At 40.0% G+C, this 25,661-nt stretch overlaps 1 protein-coding gene across 3 annotated transcripts in view; it reads right to left on the reverse strand.

The window, feature by feature from the left end:
• EBF1 (early B-cell factor 1) overlaps window positions 1–25,661 on the reverse strand; it is a 391,732-nt gene that overhangs the window by 66,189 nt on the left and 299,882 nt on the right. For all 3 annotated transcript variants that reach the window (XM_005870547.2, XM_005870546.2, XM_014543163.1), the window contains exon 10: window positions 16,033–16,159. In XM_005870547.2, the coding sequence (XP_005870609.1) occupies window positions 16,033–16,159 (127 nt within the window). The remainder of the gene's footprint in view (window positions 1–16,032; window positions 16,160–25,661) is intronic.

The raw sequence follows: 25,661 nt of genomic DNA on the forward strand, positions 1-25,661 counted from the left end.
TACTTTAAACTGGGAATTCCGGTACACTAAATAAGATGCAGTGTCTGAAAGGGACGGGGTGTTCTGACATGTTTTTTGTTTTTGTTTTTGTTTTACTCTAAGCGAGGCACACCGTAATCAATAGCCAAAGGAACACTTCGTGGAGAAAAAGTTGAACAGAACCCTGGGCTTGCAAAATAAAAGTGCAAATCCTTTCAAATAGCAGCACCAAGCTGAAAAACGTGAAAGGAGGCACGATTGATCAGCACTTTGCATCTGAAATTTCATTCCTAATGCTGCTTCTCCCCTCCAGTTAAAGAGCCAATGCAATCCCCTTAAATTGTTTCTCACAAAGGAGATAACTCTATGCACCTAGGAGAGATTTAATTGGCTTCTCTCTAGCTCTCTCCTGCTAAGTGTTTAAAACATCCGCAAATCAAATCATGTAAACTCATACCCTGTTCGGCTGTCGCTTTGCTCCGAGCCTGATTATTTAGATGTTAACATTAGCAGCGCCAACACTTAAGGAAAGAGATCGGGAATATGCTCCCTCCGTGAGTTCCGGGATGACTTGAGTTAATTCTATGCTTCCTATGAAATAATGTGTGTTACTTGGCAGAGAATGCTCAGTGGTAACTAAATAATCATTACAGTGCAGCCAGTGGTAATTACATGGTAATTCACATTAACTTCATAATAAGCACTGTATTTTTCACTATATCCATCTGAGAATGAGGCAGAATCATAGTCTTTCATTTCTTTTTAATGCCACCCCAAATAAAAATAAAGTAAAATCACTTTAAGGACAGGGGCACAAGGAATATAACCCCGGGTGAGTTAAGCTACAGATTTCATTAGAGAAATGCTTAAATCCATTAAGTCTAATTAGACAGGACATCCCAGAATTCACAAACAGTGGTTCTAATAAACTCATTAAAATTTTTTTTGATGGCTTCTTTAGAAAATGGGAGAATATTATATTATAGGCTGTTATATTGCATTAAGATTTTATAATTTTATATGGGCTCTTCTCTTTTTATGTAAAAGCCTACGAAACTTTATAAGAATAGTTCTGCTTAAATCAATGAGTCTTAAACAACAATGTGCTTCTTGTAACTTGTACTTAATATTGCAATAAACTATGCTAACTGGTATAGAATAAAATGGGGAGCATTTCATTCTGATTGGCCAGTAGGTATCAGGATATAGGGACTCAATTCCTTATAGCATTGCAGGGTACAATTTAAACTCAAACCTCCATTTATGTACATATTATTTAATTTGGGCAATTATGAAGCCCTAAAACCTCTTTTCCATTATAACCTGGGCCCTTAGAAGGATTCACACTATGACTGCATCAGATGTAAGTATATGAAAAAGATTCTGAGGAGAAGAAAGCAGTGGGAACAACTCTAATTAAATACTTATATTAGTGGTTAAATTAGGTCTGTTTTTAAATGAGACCTAGCTGCAGTTAGAAAAGTGGAATTAATATATTTTATTTTTACTCCACTCATTACATTTAGATTTAGTAACAATGGACAACTGGCCTTTTATTATTATTATTATTATTGCTTTTCACCAACAATTGAGAGCCCTTTTAGGATGGTCTGAAAAAAATCTCTTTTATTTGAATTCGAACACAAGCACCAAGTAAGGTTTAAAGCAGAACCCACTTACAAGATATGCTTTTTTTTATGAATTGGGATATGCCATTGATACAGTGATACCTTCCACACGGGTAGCTGCAGGGCAGGCCTGACAACACTTCATGCATTCATTCACTGCCAGCCAGCGGGCAGCAGACACCTCACTGTGCCAGGCACACAGCAGAGACCTCTCCCCGGACACGTCTTAATCTTGTTCCTGGTCACCATCATCTTGCAATTATCGCTCTCTCTCACTGCCCCTGAGGATGATGATTTTGCTTCCAAATTCACTAAGAGGAAGGTCACTACTGTAAGTGCAGCCATGCCTATCACACTGCAGGGCACTGAGGCTCAAAGACAGAATGTAGAGTCCCCAGAGCCCTGCGGCCAAGAGGAAATATCCAACTCGTCCCCACAGGTGCTAGACTGGAGAGTGTGGCTGGGGACACTGTGTTAAGGGGGATCCCACCAAGTCCCTCTCTTTCCTGGACCTTGGGAGGAGGTCTCCCAGCAGCTTGCTGGGGTCTGACTGATGTCTTGCTCTTATACTGGACTTTGACAAAAAGATAGGATGAAGGAAATGTCCTTAAATCCGTGACTCCACTTCCCTGTTAGTGAAAATGGCACCTGACTCTTCTGCTGAACTTTGATGTACTCAGAAGTGAAGAAAAGCTCCTCTTTTTGTCAACAGGAAAACACGAGAAGTAAACAGATCAGAACAAGAAGATAGGTGACACTTTATTTTTAACAGGTCACATACTGGAGGGCCAAGGAATTAAGCCTTCTCTACTGTCTCACTCTTTCCTTGAGAGTCTACTCAGATTAATGACCTGAAATAATTCAAGAGGAGCCTCCCAAATAACCATGGTGATGTTGGTTAGATGATTTTCGTATACATGCAAAAATCATGTCTTCATATATTTGTGTATTTCGAAGTCCATTGACAAGATAATTAGCAAATCCATTTATATATGATTTTTTCTGGTTCTGTATATAAATCAATCATGTGTTGGTGTGAGAAAGCTTCAGTTACCTCCTCTACAGAATGCTAAGATTGGTCCAGGCCACCTCTGAGGGCCTTTTCATCTCTAAAATTCAGACTTTCAGGAGTCTGTTCTCTCGAATCCTTTTTAAATAAGACTCACCACTAACTGAGCTCTTACTATATGCCATGCATTGAGCTAAGCTTTTCACATGCATTATCTAACGGAATCCTCTCAGCAAGCCTATGAGAGAGTATCATCCCCATTATATAGATGAGGAAACAGAGTCCCCAGTGGGTTACGACACAAGCTAGAAATGGACTGAGCCAGGATTCAAATTGGGGGTCTGTCTTGAATCCAGAATCTATAGCTATACAGTTCCTCTACAACTAAGTGAGCCTACAGGGAATATACACAGTGTGGAGATAAGCCTTCTGCTGATCAGTCAAAGAAAAAGACTCAGGTATAAAGATCTACCACCAGCCAAATGGCGTCAGCCAAGTTTTTAAACTTTGGAAGCCTAGTTTTTATCATCTGTAAAGGCATCAGCAACCTGGGTAATTAGGTTATCTTTAAGGCTCACATCCCATAAATTTGTGGCCAAATTTTTCAATAATACCTTCAGACTTTCTTCCATTCATTGATTTGATTGATCAGTATTGAATGTTCCCTCTTTTCAGTAGGCACTGTACTGGCCCTGAGAATACAGTGGTGAACAGACAGGACTCACCATGGAGCTTATATTCTAGTGAGAGACAGACTATACACACAAGGGAACACAAATAATTTAGATCATATCAACTAGTGGTAAGTGCTAAAAATAAGTGTTACATGTAACCCAGGCATCAATGCCAAGGAGGCAGCCAAAGACTCTAGAAACCCCCAATCTAATGAATGTCCATAAAAAAATAAAAAAAAGAGTAAAAGTAGGGTAAGTCCATTTTGTAGATTAAAAATATGAGATGCCATTAAGTATAATCAATTATTCAGAGAAATAGAGATCTGATGTCAGACCCATCACCATGTGACGACCTAAATGACTTGAAATGAACCACCTCACTACTTCTCTCTAAAACTCATTTTTCACACTTGAAAATGGGGCTAAAAATGCTTGTCCTTCCTACCTCACAGGTAAACAAACACACAAAAAAATTGAATAGAAAAGACTTGGTCAACTGTAAAGACTTCATTAAAGTATTTTTACTTAACTGCATAGGCACGACACAAAGACAAGGCACACAGAGGCTGAACAGCCAAGCCTGTACTTTGGCTCTTCACATATAACGTTCTGACAAGTCACAGTAACGTTTTCGATTTGATGCTAATAATTTTATTAAGTGAAATTTCCAAGCCTTTAGATGATCTTCCTCCACCTTCCGAGCTAAACAGTGCACATGTTTCATTTTTCTAGACTTGAAGAAACGGAAGTACAAGACTTACAAGCTTGCTCACAGCAAATTCTCCAGAGACACATTCCTCCACCCAAACCTCCCAATAGCCTCACACAGTCAGCCTGGACTCAGTGAATATTTTTTTAAAAAATCAGTTAACACTAAAAGGAAACAATACACATGTGTATAATGACTAGGAAGCCTTTATTCTGTGCAGATATTTAAATGTGAATACATTGTGACATTAAACAAAGGCCTAAATTAACTCCATAGTAACCAGGGGTTGGGACTTCCTGAAGCTAACCACAGGCGGATCCCAGGTGGCTCTGCCCAGCCGGTCAGGCCTTCCACCCATGATGTAAGAAGTGAACCACAGTTTATGTTCACAGGAAAAAGATGAACAATTACATTTCAGGCTGAAGAGCAGTGGGTACAAGGGGAAGTCTGCTCTTCTGTTGTTTCTGCCACAATGTAGAGAGCCCTAGCTTCTCCCCACCCCCTAACCACCATAGAGAGGTCTGGCTGAAATTCTCCAATCGGACATTAACGAGATGTTTCCACCTGTACTTTCAGTGCCCTGAATTATATGAGGTCCGCTTAAGAAAATGAGCATACTTTTATTCAAGTCAAAAATACCATGTGGTATAGTATTCAATTCGTACTCATGATTGCATATGGCGTATGACCCACTGGCCGGAAAGAAACATCAATGTCCTGAAATATATAGAAAAAGAATATCCATCTCACAAAAATAGTTCCCTTGTTATATGTTTGAACAATTTTAAAGTATCTCCTATGACAATGTGCTTTCCCAATTATCTTTTTAAAACTAAGTACTGTTTGGAGCATAAAACAATCATGATGGATGGTGGTTTGGGGATGCTTACAGAGGTCAGCTGAAGAAGTTAGTCAAAACAAAAAAGAAGAATAGAAAATTGACATAAAGAGAGTAATTTTTACTAGGACATTGGCTTCTCACCAGTACAAACGTTCCTCAAAATAAGCCTTTCCAAGATCAGTTTTTAAAACATTGCTGAAAATGGTTGTGTTTGGAGATTTAAATAAAGCAAATGCTTACTTATGGCTTAGGATGAAATTTCCAGGGAAAGCATGATGCATAGACTCAGTAAGAGCAACATCTCAAACAATCTCAAAGATAATATGAAGGGATTAAAAATTGCTCTGGTTCTGATTTTTTCAAAAAAAATGCTGATGGCTATAAAGTGTAAAGCCTAAAAGTGGAAAAAGTTATCTGGTTGACACTTGAACAAAGTGGTTGCTAGGGGTGCCAATTTCCCGCACACTCTAAATCTGAGTGTAACTTAAGTGGGCCCTCCACATATATGAGTTCCCAACCGTGGATCTTGAACCCTTGAACAACATGAATTTGAACTGCACAAGTCTACTTATACCAGGAATCCCCATATAAGTGAATCCTCAAAGCTCAAACCTGTGTTGTTCCAGGGCCAACTGCACTTGTAAATATTGTAAATTATGTGATGATTTTAAATGTGTAACTAAAATAATATGTAAAATATTAAAGTAGACATTTGACAATTCAGTACTCTCTATAAATATGTATATGGTTACCTTGGCCTTAAAACATAAAAACTTTTCATTAGGAAAATGGAGAACACATATGCAAAATCATGCCCTATGCTGGCATATATGATGTGAAAAGTTCTATGAGAGGAAAGATGTTGCTATCCAATGATCAGTGAATGAGTAAGTAAATTATGATGCAGCCATAAGATGAACTATAATATACCTACTAAAATGTATTTAGGAAGAATTTGAACTAACAGATGAAATGTTTATTTTATCATTTAAATTGCAAAACAGGACACAAACTTACATAAACACACTGTGATTCACTCTGATAAAAGGACATGAGAGCACACAAAGAAAATATTTAAAGAAGTACTAAAAATACTAACAGTGATTTTCTCACAGGGTGGAATAACGGATCTGTTCACACTTTTCTGTATTTTTAACATTTTCTACACAAATATGCATTATGTTCACAAGGATAGGATTTGGTAAAAATATGTAGCCCCTGTTCTGTCAGACCTGACATGTCCTAGAAATACCCACACTCTACCATCACCAACACTCTAATTCGAGGGAGTCACCTAATTCCAAAAATTGAATGAGCTAAAGTAGCATCCCAAGAGGTTTACCACAGTGTGGACTCCGGTCTCCTTCAGCCAGCATCCAAATCCTGGCTCCTCCACTTATAACTACATAACCGTGAAGGAGTCACTCACCTTTCTAAGTTTTCTTGTCTTTACATGATGCCAAAGTAATGCAATAATAAAGCCCGCAGTACAAAGATTCTCAGGGGAAACATGTTTTACATCTCAGTGATGCAAAGAGGAAGAAGACTGAGAGGAGACAGTGTAAATAAAAAGTGTGGAATAGGAGGAAACATAGGATAAAAGTCAGGGAAGACAGTTGAAAGGCCACTGGAGTGGAAAACCGGTCGACAAAGGAGAGAGAAGAAAGGAGCTCAGAATGCAAGTGGGACATGCTCATCTCCTGGGGAGGGTGGTTCAGGGAGTATCCTAAATTTACCTGCCCACTGCTGTAATTTTTGACCTGATTCAGTTGCATATACGTTAAGCATATTAGATGAGTTCCCATTTTTGTTATGGAAAGAACAGTACTGCTGCACGGAGCAAGGGGGCAACTTATGGAAGTCACTGACCCTCCAGAGGTGGTTCAGGATGAAAACAAATGGCTCCACGCTGTAGGTGCATGAAGGCTTAGGAGCTGGTCCCAACCTCTGAGACATCAGCCCTCAGAGCTACCTAGGCTCACTCAGTTGGGCATGGCTGATGAATTCTGACCAATGTGGCCACCAAAGAATGTGAGTAAAGGATTAATGACCCTGTGTTGTAAGTTCCCAGGAATAAAAAGAGACAAGAACCCAAATTCAAGGTATTTATGCTTTAACAAGAAAATAAGGATATATCTCATTATAAGATTATGCTGAGATGTAAAATGATTATTCAAGACCAAAATTGTTTTAAATTCATAATGTCCTGGTGCTTATGATACATTGTTAAGTGGAAAAAAAACCCAAATTAGTATTATGTAATAAATCACCCTATTTTAGTAATGAGGCAGATACATGCATAGAAAAAAAGACAAGATATGTGCCATTAAAATTCATATTAATAATGTAATATTTATTGAGTGTTTATGTTTAAAGAATTGGTAGAAATGTGGGCACTTTTACTATTTCAATTACTTTCTATTGATGCTTTCTAATTTATCTGAAATCAGTATGGACTATTTTGCCATAAAGAAAGAAAAGCGAGTTGCAATACTCTAGTGGGCGCCACATCACTTAGTTAACAATGAACAGAAAGACCAGCATCCATACCTCTGCAAACGTGGACAAATAAGACGGAAAACAATCCTCCATCAAACATTGGGAATACATCTCAGGAAAGGAGGGGGGGGAAAGAAAAGAAATTTAGTTTAGGCTCCCTCCCCACCCCCACCTGCCATCCCTAGGATCTTAGAGAAAGTTTCAACATATATAATTTAAAAACTGAAGGGTTAATTTATCATGATACTGGATAAAAAAAAAATAAAAACAAAAGCTTTGAAAATCCCCAAATAGTTTATTGGCTTAGAAAACCAAATCATGTTATATCATGCTAAAGAGATTAGAGGTTCAAGACTTTATAGTATTGCATTACGTTGGCAAGAATACATATAAAGCTCAGTTTCTACCTTTATTGTTAATAGCTTTCTAATCCCTGACCAGAAATTTATAGTTTAGAAATGGCAACACATCTTAAAGATTAAAGCCATGTGACAAATAGTTCATGTCCCTTAATAACCAAATCACATGTCTTAGATTGGGGAAGCTTATCTGCCTTTCCTTCTATACCGTTTCATTGGTAGGAAATACTTTATATCCCTATTACATGAATGATGAATGGGACCGTTGGTTATGGTCTGTTATTTGCTTGGCTGTAGTCAATATGTTTTCTTTGGACAGGGATTTCTGTGATTTATCTCTCTCCCGGCCTTATCACTTATTAACTCCGGGTAGACAGGAAAAAGCCAAGGTTGTATATAAGGCCTAGTGGCCATTTAGACCTCTAATGTCAGTGAAAATATCCCTTTTAATGATCCTGTTACACTAGCTACTCAAGTTCTGATTACACTCCACTCCAAATAGGAAATAAAGGTCATATTTCTTGGAAAGTATGTACATAAAATATGCAAAATAATGTGCCTCCTTCAGACCAGCCTTATTCTTTGCAGGAACGGCTTTCATTTTACAGATGTCACAGAAGTACAATGGACTTTTAGTGATTCTTGTTGCTGTTGTACCCATTGTGGCACCAACAGTGCTTAACTTTACAAATGCCAGGGGGTTCAGGATCACCCATCATATTGACATACATCAGATCAGAAGCAATCATATTTTGTGAAAAAAAGAACTCCCTTCAGTAGAGAAGAGGCTTGGGACCTACCCTTTGAATCACAAAAGCACAGAGAATAAACATTCCCTCTGCCTTGAATTCTTTTCTTTGTGTGTAAATGGCTCATTTGGAGTAATATTCAAGACATGTGGACAGGAGCAGCCTGTTAATTTTTCTTTCTTCCTGGGTCTCTTCCAATTAGGACACCACTAAGGCAGAACTGCTTGCTAGTCAAGTGTTCATTGCACAGCCTTCATTCAGCTGAATCCCAAATGAAAATGATCTGATAGAAAAGAAAACAATGCTTGCCTTCTTTCCCCCAATTCTCCCTATGTGCTCAGTTATGTCTTTACAACAATTAACATATGTGTTAAAACGTGTTCATGCCCATTCTTTCATTGATACAAGACCCTTGGGACACCCAGAGGAAGAATGTCCCCACCATCTATTAAGCAGAGGAAGCCAAAACTCTGGTAGCCTAAGCTTGCTGTCTTCCTTACCTCCTCATCCAACCCATCTCCATGTCCTGTGCATTTTTCCTCTTAAATACCTCCTGAATCTTCTCACTTTATGCCATCTCCAGCCATTATCACCCAAATTAAAGTCACCAAGTCCCTTTATCAGACAACTGCAATGGCCTCCCAACAGATCTACCAACATCCATTCTGGTTTCCTATGCTCCATTCAGCCAGTTTTTTCTCCCCCACGTGAAAATAGAGTCATGTCCACCTGTCATTTATGACACTTTAAGGACTGCCCACTGCTCTTAAGATGACAACTTAACTCCTCCTCATGGCTTACAAGGCTTTGCATTAGCTTGTCCCCAACTACTTCTCCAGGCTTCTTGCTTGCTATTCTCTCTTTTGATGTTTCAGCCTCCCTGGAATTCTTACAGCCTTCCAAGATGTCACATTTACTGCCATTCAATGCTCCCTTACATGCTCCTCTCTGCTAGAACACTTATTCTCTTTTCCCAACCCTACCCTTTCTACCCAACCCTTTTCTGATGGCCAGGTTAATTCTTAGTCATCCTTCAAACTGGAGCTCATGCATCTTTACCTGAAAGAAAATCTCTAACTGATCCGTTGGGGTTCCTTTGTTATATGCTTGTCTGAAACTCTTTACCTATTTTTCTGGGCACTCACCAGATTTGAAATAGTAAACTTATGAATGTCCGTGTTCCCTCATAGACTATAAGATCAATAAAAACAGGGACTATGTCTGGTTTTGCTCGATACAGTTCTAAAAATTTGCCTAGAACTGGTTTAGAACATTGCCTAGAATAGAACAGGCAATCCACAAATATTTGTGAGAAGTAACAAAAGAAAGTAGTAAAACAGAATTAGAACCCAGGTCTTTTGATTCCTACTCTAATACCTAGAAAGAAACAATTTCTTTAATCACATGAAAGTTGGGACATATTTAATACCAATAAAAATGTGCTGTAATTACCAAATCTTTGGATTTTCAAAAAAGACATTCCATTGTCTGCTTCCTTCTTTTTGAGTGTCTTTAAGGGAGCTCTGTCCCACACACTGTCAGGAGTGTATTTACATTGATGAATCTTTTCCTTAGATGCAGGTGCTGTTAAAATATCCTCATTTTGGAAGACATAAACAAATGGAAGAATATACCATGTTCATGAAATGATAGAATTAACATCATTAAAATGTCCATACTACCCAAAGCAATCTATAGATTCAATGCAATCCCCATTAAAATACCGACAGCACATACTTCAAGACCTAGAATAAACTCTCCAAAATTCATCTGGAATTTTAAAAAAAAGACCCAAATAGCTGCAGCAATCTTGAGAAAGAAGGACAAAGTTGGAGGGATTACAATACCAGATATCAAGCTATACTACAAAGCCACTGCTCTCAAAACTGTCTGGTTCTGGCACAAGAACAGACATGAAACCAATGGAACAGAACAGAGAACCCAGAAATCGACCCAAGCCATTATGTTCAATTAATATTTGACAAAGGAGGCAAGAACATAAAATGGAGTCAAGACAATCTCTTCAATAAATGGTGTTGGGAAATTGGATAGATACAACATGCAAAATGAAACTAGACCACCAACTTACACCATACACAAAAATAAACTCTAAATGGATGAAAGACTTAAACATAAGATGGGAAACCATAAAAATCTTAGAAGAAGCCATGGGCAGCAAAATGGCAGACATTTGCTGCAGACATTTACTGATACAGCTCCTAGGTCAATAGAAACTAAAGAGAAAACAAGCAAATGGAACTATATCAAAATAAAAAGCTCCTGCACAGCAAAAGAAGCCATCAACAAAGCAATAAGAAAGCCCACTGCATGGGAGAACGTATTTGCCAATGTTATCACCGATAAGCGTTTAATCTTCAAAATTTATAGGGAACTCATACAACATAACAAAAGGAAGATAAACAATCCAATCAAAAAATGGGCAAGGGACTTAAATAGACACTTTCAAAGGAGTACATAGAGAAGGCCAAGAGACCTATGAAAACATGCTCAAAGTCACTAATCACCTGAGAGATGCAAAGCAAAATGACAATGAGGTACCATCTCACACCTGTCAGAATGGCTATCATCAACAAATCAACAAAGGACAAGTGCTGGTGAGGATACGGGGAAAAAGGAACCCTCTTATACTGCTGGTGGGAATGCAGACTGGTGCAACCACTGTGGAAAACAGTATGGCGTTTCCTCAAAAACTTAAACACCTTTGAAGGGGTCTGGGGATCGACTATATCCATGTTGCTGTGACCTCCAGAGGAGGGGTAGGAGTTTAGGGGTAGGAAACAAGAGAACAGGTGTGTGTTGTTCCTGAAAAACAAACATCAGAAAACTTGACGAATCAGGGCTGCCTTATTATAACATGTCTTTCTTGAGGCCATTCCTGAGAAAATGGTTGGTCTATCAAAATTCTTGTATTCACATTTATAAATCTTTTTCTTGTTACCTTATTTATAGTTTGCTCTTTTTGTTTGTGGTTGATTGGCATTACTTGTTTCTTTAATTTCCTGATGCCTACAGTTTTGTTACTACAAGTCCTAAAGGACATTTCTTAGACCTCTAGGGAAATGCTGGAGAAGATAAACAATACATGGAAAACATTTACGCCATGGTAGGGACTCTGCAAGAAATGAATGAATAATAATGATGGCCATCAGTCATTAAAGCAAACACCCAATATCTGGCTAGGTGCTCATGCTAGCTCATGCTGGGTACTTTACATACATTCCTCTGATACTAAACAACCCCAGTAAAGTATGATTCCCTTGTAAAGATGAGGTGATTGTGGTGCAGAGCCATCAATGTCCCCAACATAACCTCTCTAGTAAGTGGTAGAGTTTGAGAGTTGGATCTACACCTATGATCTCTTGAACCCTAGAATCAATCACTATGTTGTACCATATCCTTGGAAGTGAGGGAGGAAAGAATGGGGGGAAGAACATGAAAAGGGGGAAAAGAGGGAGGGGGAAGAGGGAGAACACAAGAGGAACGGAGAGAAAAAAGGAAAACTTGAAAGACAGGCGAGCATGTCATTGAGTTTCACAGCAGATTCAGCTACAATACAATGGCCCTTCTATATGCAGTTATTTTGGGCATGAGGTACAAACAGGAAACATTTCCAGGAAGAATTTTTTTCAAAGTTAATTCTGAGACTAATATATAGGGATTTGGTTCAGTCCTTCCACAGGGACAGGAAGTTTGGTGAACAATGTTAAGAATGGGAGAACCTGGAGGTTGAAATAGTCTGAGTGATCTAACCAAACATCTGAGTGATTAGATTATTATCCTTGGGGCTTTCTCCAACGTTGCAGGGAGCAGGCAGTATTCAGCTCTTCGTGCACACCTAAGCCGGTCGAACCTTGTCCCAGTGGTCCATTTGTCCAGCTACATTTTCCCTAAAGGTAGCAGCCTCTCCAATAGAGAAATAACTGGAATGAAGTAAAAACTGCCTTTGGATTTGGCCACTTCTTAACAGGAAAACCAATTCTAAGAACTTTGAAGAAGCAGCTAAAGGCTCCTAAGAGTCTTTTGTCAGCTCCAAAGATTACTTAAAGTTTAGCCGGAGAGATTACAATCCTACAAGATCCAAGTCTCTTAAAGATGTCACAATTGCAGGAAAACAAGCTGGGAGAATAACAAAGGCTCTGGGAAGACCCCCTTCCATGGCACTGGGGGTTTATGGGAGGTTTGCTTCCTCTTGGACCGACTGACCAGAAACCCGATTAGAGGGAGGGCTTTGAAAACAGTCCTGTGGTTGGAAAGGGTGTTTGCTTCCTTCTATTAGAAAACATTGAGCATTTAAAGTCAGCCTTGCCCTGGGTTTCCGTAAGAATAACTGGCCACAACAAAGAAGACTGGGAAAGTGCTGTTGAGCTTCTCTGGTCTAATAAAGTTGGGATTCACTTTGCCCTGCGCTCTGATTGGGCAACCACAGGAGACCCGCACATCTGGCAGCTAAGCATCCCTCACATGTCCCTGGGCTGAAGAACGAGGATGGAGGGTGCGCTCACAGTCCTTACAAGTGGAGCCAGCTTGCAGGCAATCTGTGTTTAGTCAAATCCTTCCCTCCCTCCTCAAAAAGTCTGCCTCTATTTGCATAGATTAGGCCATGCTGTTCCTCTCTCTCTCTCTCTCTCTCTCTCTCTCTCTCTCTCTCTTAACGATTATGAATTTTCAGAGACTTCCACATCTATACACCCAAACCCTCTCACACACGCTCAGAAAACAGCAACTGTGCCTCAGTTTGGGTTGTTATTTTTAAGTCTTAGGATTTTTTTCTTTTTTAAGGAAAAAATTCCAAGTGACATTCCATTATGAAACAGGAGGGCTGGCTCCCCATGCAGAAAACCAACTCTCACATCTTGAAACACTGTGGATGTTCAAGAAAATGAAGTGTGAGCTTCTGTGGGTGGAGGGAAGAAGAGGGCTAACATTTGCAATGACCTGTGCTCTCATACAATGAACAGAGGAGGGGTTTTCCCACCCTCCTCTATGCCTTCACTAGTGAGCGGTGGCAAGCAGAGAGGTAAACTGAGAAAGTCACAGGAGCTGGGAGCACCACCATGAACAAGTGACCCTGGGTACAGGCATTTCATGCTAATGATCAAGAGGCCCATGTATAGCTCAGCCTTTAACAGAGATTCCCTTTTGTTAGAAAGGACATAATGTCACCGTGACTGTTAACAGCCAACTACATCAGTGGGGAAGTTTTCATGCCAATTTCTTCAAATTTTTCTTTTTGCCACATGGGGAGAGGTTAAGACTCTCTCCTAGAATGCTGATAAAACGAAGTCTTCTTGTCTATTGCCCACAGTCTGAGGCCAGCAGAAGTATTCTTTATACTTTACATTTCTTGTACATTTACAAGTGTATACACACACCCAGGATTTCTCCCTCTTATCCTTAACTTTGTTAGACTGGCAAATATGCCACTTTTACCTTTGATCTTAATTCCCCTATGATACGGGTTTTCCAAGATGTGATTTCTTAAATTGATGGCAATTTTTTTTAAATGGTTAAAAAAAATTCCAAATAATGATGGGTCCCTAGCTATTTTCTTTTGAGAAGTTAAGTAATTTAATGGGGATGATTAAAAAAAAAAAAACTTTATGGCCAGGTGGCTCAAGGGGATATTTTGTTGAACACTGATTAAAAATAATTTCTTCTAAATGAGACCTGACCACAAAATGGAACCATTAATGGGCAGGGACGTTGTCACCAAGGCGGAATCATGCCTGATTGCCTCTTGTACCTCCCACCACACGACATTTTCTTCTCCTTTTCTTGTTCTTAATAGCAGAGTAAATAAGCAGCCAGCGAGGCCTAAATGTTTTCGGCCAAAAGCAGAGTCCAAACTCCTCAGAGAAAACATTTGGCCTCTGTGGTTTTGTAATATGTTCCAGAACACCGAGTTCAGCGAGGAACATTGTGAAAAACTCCCACCCATCGGAATGATGGTGGGGAATGTTACAGTATCAGAAGTTGCAATTGGTCCTTTTCCTGCAGGCCCATAATGAGGCTTGTAAAAAAAAAAAAAGTAGTGCTATGTGGAAGTTCTCATGGGAAAAATGAATGGCAAGAAATCCTAGCTTTAAAAGAAACAGCTAATCTGCTAGTTTGATTGTTCTTCAAAACTTACGCTGAACCAATGAGCCTAATTAAAAACACTTGGCCTACTTCTATAAAGCATCGTCGCTTTCTCTATGCTTCGTTTGTATACACCACAAAACTCCAGATAGACTATTATTTTTTCAAGTGCTCACTAACAAAGTGCTGACTTTGTTGGGATGGCTGAGCTAATTTCTTGAACTCAGTGTGAAACCTTAGCTAAACAAAATTGTGGTAATTTTCCTTAATTTGTAAAAGTGATTGGAGTGCAAACAAAATTTTCCTCTTGGGTCAATCCTATAATTTTCAATTAACTAAAACTAATCGTCAAGCAGGCACCAAACCTGCATTTTGTTTAAAGGGCTGGGAGGCATTTCCAAGGGTCAGGATACATTAATTGTTTTTATAATTTTGAGGGGGTTGGGGAAAGAAAGAGAAAGAGAGACAGACACTAAGAAGCATGGTTGATTTTGTTCCTGGTATTTAAATACAAAAGGTAAGATGCTTTGAGGTAAAATGCCACAGCAAAATAAAATGTGTCTATTGAATTGTATGGTTATAATTAGGATGTGTTAACAGACTGCACTGGTCCTTTATTGAATGAAGACGGAAACATGGGACCACTTCCTGGAGACAGCTATGTAGGGATGACTACTACGAATCAGGGGGGTACATGAGTCCCACTGTGGTCCTTGGACCAGCAGCAGTAGCCACACCCAGGAGCTTGTCAGAAATGCAGACTCTCAGGTCCCCCACCCAGAGCTACTGAATCAAAATCTGAGTTGCAAACAGATCCCTGCATGTCCAGTTTGCACGGCACAATCCGAAGATCTCTGAAAGTGCACAGTGGGCACTCAGACCATGCACTCAGTGTATTTCCATAGAGAACCTGCCTGCTTCTCTCCACCGATGGGAGGGAACTCACCTCCCACCTGTAACCCTAGCTTCTTACCACGAGGCAGATCCGCATGCCAACTGCAGCTGACAGGGAAACAAAGCACCAACCCAGAAGTCAATGTGCAAACTACCAACTGTCTACAGTACAAAAGCTGTGCCCAGATTGGAAGAAAGTCGCACTGTTCTTTAAAGCACATCCGTACTCCATAAAGCAAGCCAACCCCAGCACGGATGGTGTATCATCCAGAGAGACTCAGGATTGTCTAGGGCCTTTCCCCCTTCCTTTATTTCTCATTCTGCTTCTTGAGGAATCCAACCCATTATTTTGACGGATCCTGTCATTCAACATGGCCATCCAGGTGAATTCATAATAATTAATAATAATAATAATAATAATAATAATAATAGCAGCAACTCATTTGGTCATGCATATGGTGAAATACAGAAAGAAAATAGTTCTTAACAGAAACTAGAGTTTTTAAAAAAATACACACTTATACATACAAGATCAAGTGAAAGACTCACGAGGCCAAGGCAGCCCTGTGCTCACCCCTGCAGTGGTTCTTACCTGTGTAAATGAACCTTCCCGGAGTCCCTTTGCAGAACTGTTTGGATTTGTAGGACAGTGTGACTTCTACAACGCCAGGGATGTGCCGAGGAGGGGTCTGCACGCGGATGGCATGGGGAGTGATCAACTAGGGGAGACATTTGGAAGAAAAAAAATGTCATTGCAATATGGAAAGGACTCATATTTGCAACTCTGCTATCAGCTCTCAATAAACAAAGCTTTAAAACACATAATGAACCTGTCAGTGTTTAAATACAATCTCGAAGGAGCCTATATAAAAGACATGGACAACAATATTTACAAGTGCTCAGAGGACAGCCATAACAAGTTTATCGGAGTTTTCCTACACGGCAGGCACTCTGCTTCCTGGTTTGCAGAGTGAACCTGGCCTAATGAAATGATTTATCTACACCAGGATATCCTTTGGAAAATCTCTGTTTAAAGCAGACACCCCACTCAGAGCTGGGCTCTGTCGTGTCTCTCCAGAAGTCGGTGGGCCTGGTATTTGAACTGAGCCCTTAAACATGTGGAAAGCACAGAGGTAGGAAATCACTGGGCCAAGGCACTCTGATTAGCTGCAGAGCACACTATGAAATGCCCCTAAAGACCATTTGGTGCATTAACTACCAGAGGCACAATCAAAGGGCTTTAACCTGCCTCCCTGGAATAGTTTATGGATCTGGCAGAACTAAGGACTGTCCATAAAAGGGAAATGGAAGGTTGGGGAGGGGCCTGCAGAATGATCACTGGTCCATTATACAATGCCACGTGCACAACGAGAAAGCTCGTTTCTGAACCCTGTTGGCAATCAGATTACACAGCGAAGCAGAATTTATTTTTTATTACTCTTTATCTTTGTTTATATAACTGAAATGTTATTAGTGGCCATAAAACTGGCATTATCTGGTTCTTTGAAAAATCCAGCCCTGGTATTTGACGGGTTGACGTCTGATGGTGCTGGATTCTATATATTCTCTCTCTGTGGTATCTGCCATTGCCCACTTCTTCACTTCTCTCACATTCATTTAGCTCAAATATTTGTGGAACTGAGACAGTCTACTATGGGTTAGTACTTCAGTTTGTACCAACGTATGTGTGTGCTGTCCTTATGGGTATAACTTAGAAAGGGCTTTTGTTTTAATGTGTAAGCCAGGCCCAATTCAAATGTTTGCCCCGAGAATCACAGGTGACACCATGAGAATCAAGGTGACACCCATGAATACCAGCCAATGGGTCCTGCCTGAGTCCACCGTCCTAACACAGAGTCCTGGGGGAAAGAATGGGGGAAGTGGATATTGCTGATGTCCACAGTAACTTCTGTCAAATGCTCTTTCTTGAAAAATAAAGAAAAGGCTATCGGCACAAAAATCATAAAATGATTAGAAAGGCCTATCTTCTTCCACAGACGGTGTGGAACTTTAGTTTAGTTGCTGGAGTCACACAAGATACTTCAGTAAACCCCCTGGATGCTGAGTCCACTGCCATGGCCCAGTGTTTGGATGGCTAAGGGTTTACCCGGAAAAGGCACAAAACACTATTGACTTCAAGTTTCATTCTTTTCATATTGAAATTCTTCCCAAATGCACATTATGTTTTATAAAATAAGCAGCAACTAGAGTTGCTATCATATTAAAAGTATGTATCATTTAATTCAGCCCTGAGAAATCAAGGTCTTCATTCGGAATACCTCTTTTTACTAGTATATCTTTCTGTGATATAGAAAATCCTTCAGTGACTTCTGAGGTTATAAGAGGCTGTTTCCCCATACCAAATGGTACCAGGTAGCTTTGGTTTTAAAATTAGTTCTATTTTATTCAGTCTCTTTGTCTGTTTCCTCCTGGTGTCCTTTGTACCTTCTAATCTGCTGTTCTTATTTATAAGCATTGAAATCAGGAAATCAAGTTTATTATTATACAGAGAATATGAGAAAGAAAGAGGCTCTAAAGAGCGGTAAAAGATGATCTTCCAAAATCAAGTGCACGTTTAATCTGTTGTTCAGACAGTGTCTTTGCAGTGTTAGGAATTAATACTCATTGAGGGTCCTAGGAGGTATCTATTACACTCCTGAGGATTTTACATCTAAACATTAATTTGGCCAGAGCAATGGCTTTTATTATTATCCTTTTTTTTTCAGATGTGAAAACAGAATCTTAAAATGGTTAAGTTGCTTGTATAAGATCATCCTCATTAGGGCAAAAAGTGACAATGATATAGTTCAAAAACCACAGTGGTAAATACTATCTACCCATACAGAAGAAACTGTCCATATGGAAACTTTTAAAAAGCAGTAACAAACTCAAATTTTTCAGATCCAAAGACTGTATGTGTGTGTATTTCTATCCTTATGCTACATCTATTTTTCAATTACTCCCTGATCCTCGGCTGTGTTTTTGATGGTTAAAGTCGCCATATTGTTATATTCCAAACAGGTGGTATGCTTCTATTTTTAAGAATTACTTAGGATGTAGAGTAACGTTAAATCACAATAATACTTAGGAGGACTTCCAGCCAGTTAGAAAATCCTTCACCTCCCCTCTCTTTATTCCAGGAAAAGTTTTTTTAAAATATGGAAAGACATTAGTAAATGAGTGAAGATGTCTTTTTTTAAGTATAGGGACTTATATTACCTACTAGAGGCCCAATGCATGAAATTCGTGCAAGGGGCTCGGCCCCCGCCGCAGCGGAGGCTGCCTCTGCCTCAGCCCCACCAGCTGCCTGCCTGCCTCTGCCTCAGCCCCCACCCACCGCCTGCCTGCCTCTGCTTCGGCCCCTGCCTACCGCAGCTTTGTCCTGAAGGTCGTCCAGAAGGTCATCCAGAAGGATGTCCAGAAGGACATCTGGTCTAATTAGCATATTATGCTTTTATTATTATAGATGTGCTGCTACACTGAGGAATAAAATTTATGGGCTTTTTTTAATTGATTAGATATGACAGTGATGACTCTACTGATTTGAGAGTAGGGTGTTAGCATAAAACATTAGGCTCAGAGAACTGAACCACATTTTCACATGTAATTTCATTTTCAGTTCTAGTCAATTGCCCCAACTAAAGCAGAGATTTCTTCTAGAAATCACTAAGCTTCACAAATGAGGCAAAATATGAATCATCATTAGAAAATGAATTCACTGGTGTTTTTCTTTCTGTGGATGTTAGTCTGGGAACAGTCTCTGGCATTGACACATGATATTGATGGCTTACAGAGGGAAAATATTTTATCTGACTTTTATCCATTTGAAAACATAGGCTTATTTACTAATAACTCCAAAAATCATAGAATTTATTTCTCAAAGGAATGCTAGTAATCCTTTAAAACTAACACTCTCATTGCAACACCTAAGGACACAAACATTCAAAAAAGTCCAGTGGCTTCAAAAAATTGAGCCAACAACATCTCAGGGGAAGGACGGGGTCTGGATCTGGAAGTCTAGACCCAAAGATCAGACACACACACACACACACACACACACACACACACACACACACGCATACACACACACACACATTCCGGAATAAATTTCCTACATTGTTCCAACCTGGTTGAACTAAGGTAGTCACTCTCAGCAAAAGAAGGAGGAAGGGCTTGAGTAAATCTAAATTTTCCAAACTTCCATCATTAAAATACCACTTTCTCAGTTTTGCCATATCTGTATGTCACCTATACAATTATGTACTTAAAAAATTGATTACCTTTTTGTTTAAAAATATTTTTTTTTAAAAAAGGAAACTTTCTATCACTACTGTAACTAAAAAACTGGTATCCTCTGCCAAAATAAGGAGGTATTCTAGACGGTAATCTTAAAGTTAATTTGATGTTGCTAAATTCTAGCTGAATCATGTTGACAACCTGAAGGAGTTTACTGAAAATAGAAAGTAGTTAGTGTGAGGTGTGACAGACTTATATGCCCCAACTGAGACTTTCTCTATTAACATAAACCCAAAGGATTCGATGAGAAATCAAACGGAGAATGGCTTTCTCACCAGGTGATTCAGTTCTACTTTATGTCTGTGTCAAATCCAAAACTGCCTCCTGTACTGCCTGGGACACATGATCCATACTTTGGGAAATACTGTTCTAAGTGATTAGAGAACAGAGTCACTCTTTTAACTCAACTTCCTTAAATTACAAATCAAATGAGTTGTGCTAAAAATAAGCATTCTCTCGAAACTCTGTAGCATCTGACACTACTTTCTCCCATCTTGGAAGTCTCCACTGTTGACACTAATTATAAGATATACGACTTGCAGTGTGTCTAATGGTTACCAAAGCACTCGCACAGCCACTATCTCTGAAACCCGTCCTTGTGGGATATGTATTCCAGATGAGAAATTTGATGGCTGGGCAAGTTAACCAAAATTATTTAAAACACCAGGAAGGAAACCAATCTCTTGTGCCTGCAAATAAGTGTTTTCCAGACCGAATCTCTTATTCATAGGCTCCTGTGTTCCTCATTTTCAAACTTTTCCTTTCTGCCAACTTCTTAATTGGAGAACTGTCACAATCTTTGTTCTATATTTTCCTCTGTTTTTAGTTGCCTAACATTTCTTGAGTTCACACACTGACTCAACCACCTCAGCTAAACTCACTTCTAAATCTCCACCTGTAGCTTTGACCTCTTTGGCTAAGCACCAAACCTTGATTAGCAACAGTAACAGAATCTCCCCAAACATGTCTAATTGCCACCTCAATTTCAAGGTGACCCAAGCTAAATTTATCATCTTACTACCTGTCAATGTATTTCTTGCCTCTGTGTTTGCTTTCACATGTAAGGAAATGCTATCCTTTGAAACACCCAAAATAGAAAACTTGAGATCATATTTATTTCTCCTCCCTTCAATTTTCCTTTTAGTCATGTTGATTCCCTCCTCCACCCTCCACCTCTCCCCCCACCCCCCGTCCCCACCACACACATATCTGAACACCACCGGCTCTGCTTCTTCACTTTCTCCTATTCAGTTTATTACCATTTCTCACTCAGACTATTTTCTAAATATTCTCCCTCTATTTCTATTTTCTCCTCCAGAATTATCTTCAAAGACAACCTCATCATGCCATTCCCTGACTCAAACTCTCAGCTGCCTCAACTGCCCCATTTACAAATTCCAAACTCCTTGGAATAATATTAAGAGTGCTCCTAGACCTGACGTCCATCTCCCTTTCTAGTCATACTTCCCATGTTGCCTTTAGACATTCTGGAAAGTATGGCATGTGGATACATCAAAATATCAATCCTTGCCTGACATCTTTGTTTTGTCCATGCTATGCCTTGCCTAAACATCTCCCTATTCATCAAAGTATCAAGAGAGGTACCACTAGATGGTAAAGTTATGGGTCATTTAATTTTCCTCTGCATACCTCTCTGAGTTCACTAACTTCTCAGCAATAAGAATTCATTAACATTGTAATCAGAAGAAATCATTTTAAAGTGTGACATTACAATGAAGGAAACACACACGGTCTCTGCAAGACCCCAGGAGAGGCTGCCTGGCCGAGCTCCTTGTCTGAGCATTTTCTTCTCCAGACTCAGAGCACAAGAGCAGAAGTTTCCCGTGGGGCTGGGCCAGGTGAGGCACATCGCTATGACCTCTGGGTGCAAAGTGAAGCTACTGTGGCTGTGAGAGAGATGGAACATGTGAGAGGGGGCGGTGGATAGCGCCTGTCCTCAACAGAAGTGCAAGAAACAGGAGAGAGGAACTTTTCTCTTTTCTATGAATGCACAGAAGATTGTGTGTGTGTGTGGCGGGGGTGGGGAGTGGGGGGAGGAAGGAGGGTGCATGGAGGTGGATGCACAACTCCAAAAGAGACAGTCTGCAAAGTCTGGCAGCCCAGAGAGGAGCATGGGAGAGGACAAAAGCCTCTTGCAGAAGTGTGACCTGCATGGAGGTAAATGGGAGTACCTAGCATTTTTAAATACCTATTAATAAACACATGTAGAATTCTGGGGGAAAGGGCAATTGGGAACTACTTCCTTCTCTGAGAGCCAGTGGCACGCACTATCTCTATCCCTCTAGCACACACTGAATGGGCGGTGGTGATGACCTCCACTGTGACTTCTGCAGCAATGGCCTTTTGATGTCTTCTAATTATGTGCCAAGTACTGTGTGAAGCTGCTTCAGTGACTACTGTTCTCTAGTATGAGGGGCAGGTATGGGCATTAGCTAATGAGTTTCAGGCAAGTTAAGAAATATGCTCAGGGAACCAATCAGAAGTGGCAAGCCTGCCTGACCAATAACGGACCATACTTATATGACCAAGGCTGTCCCTCCCCAATATTGTCTGTTGCTTTTCCATAATTGCTGGGTTGTGTGCTTTCCCCCACTAGCTATACCCCTGAGAGGACAGACTGGGTCCTCAGCTTCTCCTATATCTTCAAAGGTTCTGTCTGGGAACATAGTAGGTCCTCAAAAAAACCCTTCTCATGGGTGAGAGGCTAGCTGAGAATGAGTTCTTAGCAAAACAAAAGAGCCATTCCAAGATAAGCCTTTATGCATGTTTTCCAACCAGTGGGTCTATATGAAATAAATGCAAATTGAAGTTCCAAGCCACAAAGCCAAAAGAATAACTGGGATTACTAGAAAGCACACCAGTGATTTTTCATTACTGGCCTTAGGATTTAATATTTTAGCCTTAATCACTTTCAACATGAAAAAGTTATTTTTTTTCAAAAAGTCCAAAACAAGCAAAGACTTACAGAGAAGAGGTAAAATGAAGGAAAAGTTTGTTCTCTGGGAAAATGGTTAACACTAATGACTAGAAAAAAGCCTAAAGTGGTCCCTGGTAGGGTGAGTTTTAGGTGTTACCCATCCAAAGGCCTGGGTTCTAAGGTGCGCTGGCCCACTCACCCACTGTCACCCTTGGTGCCTCAGTTTACTCATCTCATTACTGCCCCAGCCTATCTGCGCTGTGGGAATACTTACAATAATGTGAAAGATGCTTTGTGTTTGGGAAGAGCTCTTTGGGGATCCTAAAGCACTTTCCAGATTAATTTTTTAATTTATGTATTAATAATTCTCACAGCATTCTCCCTCCTCCTCAATTAGGATAATAATATCCATCTCTTTTGAGATAGGCAGGGGGTGCTGAGTGCTGGACATGAAGCAGACACTTAACTAAGGAAACCATAACATACCAGCATAATTAAAGCTTCAGAACCAAATCATCCAAGGATTTTTAAAGAGACAACACAGTGGTAGTGAGCGAACAAGAACACTGATTTTCTCTCCACTCTGGAACATTCATCTTTCTGTAGTTAAAGACGGCATTTAAAAAAAAAATTATCTTCGGGAGTTCCTGAAGGAAGCTGAAATATGAAAAGTATATATTCGTGGCGACTGTCCTGGCTGAACCTCTGTATTATATCTCTGTTTCCCCCGAAGTGGATATGACATAAATCAGGGGACATCAGCTTTTCTGAGGCCCTCGGTGTATTCTGGTTTGCTCCCTAATCAGACTTCTCTGGGTTTCATAACACAGATTTTTTTGTTCCCAAGAACTGCCTGTCTCAAAGGCAGTCTATGATTTCTCAGGGAACGTGAGAGAACGCCAGTGGAGGCAGTTACTGTTTCACAAACATTCTGGTTTCCCTTTGTCCTTTCAACAACATAAATTTAAACCAATGTTTAGCAAAATATGTTGGGTTACATGAATTCCCAGAGATAAACTCTATGGATGAATGTCAGAGGAGACTGTTGAACGTAAAGTCTCAGGGACTGAGTTAAATGAGGAATTTGAAAGCTAGCTTTTGAATAGTTAGCAGAATTTCTTAAAACTGTCTGAAATCCCTCTCATATGGACATAGACACAGATACAGAGTACGGAGGTGTAGATATATTTTCCTATCTTATTGTCTGTGTCCCACAACTAGAATATAAGCCCATTAGGATATAAACTTTGTCTTGATTTCACTATGGTGTTTCCAGTTTTACCAGTACCTGGAACTAGTAGACACTCAATAAACACAGGGTGGGGCAAAAGTAGGTTTACAGTTGTGAGTACGCAAAGCACAGGGTTCATTCTTGTATTATTATTTATTAATCATACTTTCCATACAAACAACTGTAAACCCCCTTTTGCCTCACCCTGTACTTGTTGAATGCTGAATGAATAAATTCTGTGATGCCATTAACCACCCCTAATAATTAGGATAAAGATTCAATGAAGTCCCTTATCAACCTACAAAAAGAAATAATCAATACCACCCCATTCAAAAATCTTGGTACTAAAGAAAAAAAAAATCATTTTTACTTCGTCTCCACAAACTTCCTGGCAGCCTCAATAAGCATTTGCAAAAACATACCACCCAATTCTTCTTACCAAATAAACTACCCAGGCCCCTAAGTCAATGCAGTTAACTGTATAAAACAAAACAGCAACAAGATCATCTTTCAAAATAACAGCTTTGGGGGCTGGGGGTTGGGGGAGGGAAGCTAAACGGAATACATTATACTTCAACTACCTTTGGTTTTGTGGGTTGATTTATTTATTTATTTTTTTGGTAATTTATTTTTTAAATAAACTTTCTCCAGCTCTCTTCCCAGGACGTAAATCTCGAGCCAATTGGGCCCATTAAAGACTGGAACCCATCCTGACCATCTGGGAGCTGGAGAAGCGCTGTGAGTTCCTGAGGTCCGCAGTATTCCAGGAGGAGGGACTGGACCCGGCAACGCCAGGCCCTGTGGTTTGAAACAGCACAATGAGCTCTTTCTCAAGGCTTGTTTTTCTAAGTCCAGTCAAGAAGGGACATCATTCCTTAATCGGGCCTGGCTTAGGGTCCTGGGCTCCTGCTTGTTTGTTTGGAAATTAAAATATAAAAGAAAGAAAAAACAAAGCCGGATACATTTATGGAAGAGGCTGAATGTTTGTTAACAATGTTGGCGGTTTGTGGGCCGGATCTTTGCCTATGGAATTAGGAAAGAAAACTCTAAGAATCAAAAGGCTGACAGATGGGGAAGCAGGGAATTAATTCACCTTTCAGCAAGACTTGTAGGGTCTCTCAAAGCTCTAAGAGAAGGACATCAAAATACTAAACAGAGACTCATTCTAACTTGTTTTGTGTGTGGTTTAGTTCATATGTGCATACTGAGTACATTATACTTGCATATATATTCAGTAATTCCTCATTTAACACGCCCCTTCAGGAAGTGAGCAGCACAGGAAACCAAAGCCAAACCCCTCTGAATACTGTGCCATCCCAACTGCTCTCGCTGGAAGCCGTACAGGGATGCATCACACACGTCACTGTTAGAGAGAACACAGTGATGACTCGGGGCCCCTGTCCTTGTGAGCCGTCATTAATGTGCTCCAGAGGAATCAAGTTCTTCATCTGCTTTTTAGGTTGCTCCATTTCTGCCCTTGACACTAAGCTGTCACCTCTGCTGTCCCCGAACCTGCTTCTAACCACCTGCCTCTAGCTCCTTCTTTTGCTATGAGCTGGGGAAAAAGATAACACAGTTTGTTAGAAATTACTGTTCTGGTTACCCTAAAGTCTTTTATTTTATGTGTTTACTTTTTTTGCTGATTTCTGATGTCATGCTGAATTTGGGAGGGTTAAGGTCATTGTCACACTCTTCTCTGGATAAATGAGGCTTCACTACATTCTTTTTATATATATACTAGAGGCCCGGTGCACAA

This window comes from Myotis brandtii, unplaced genomic scaffold, assembly GCF_000412655.1.
Source record: "Myotis brandtii unplaced genomic scaffold, ASM41265v1 scaffold32, whole genome shotgun sequence".
Lineage (NCBI taxonomy): Eukaryota > Metazoa > Chordata > Mammalia > Chiroptera > Vespertilionidae > Myotis > Myotis brandtii.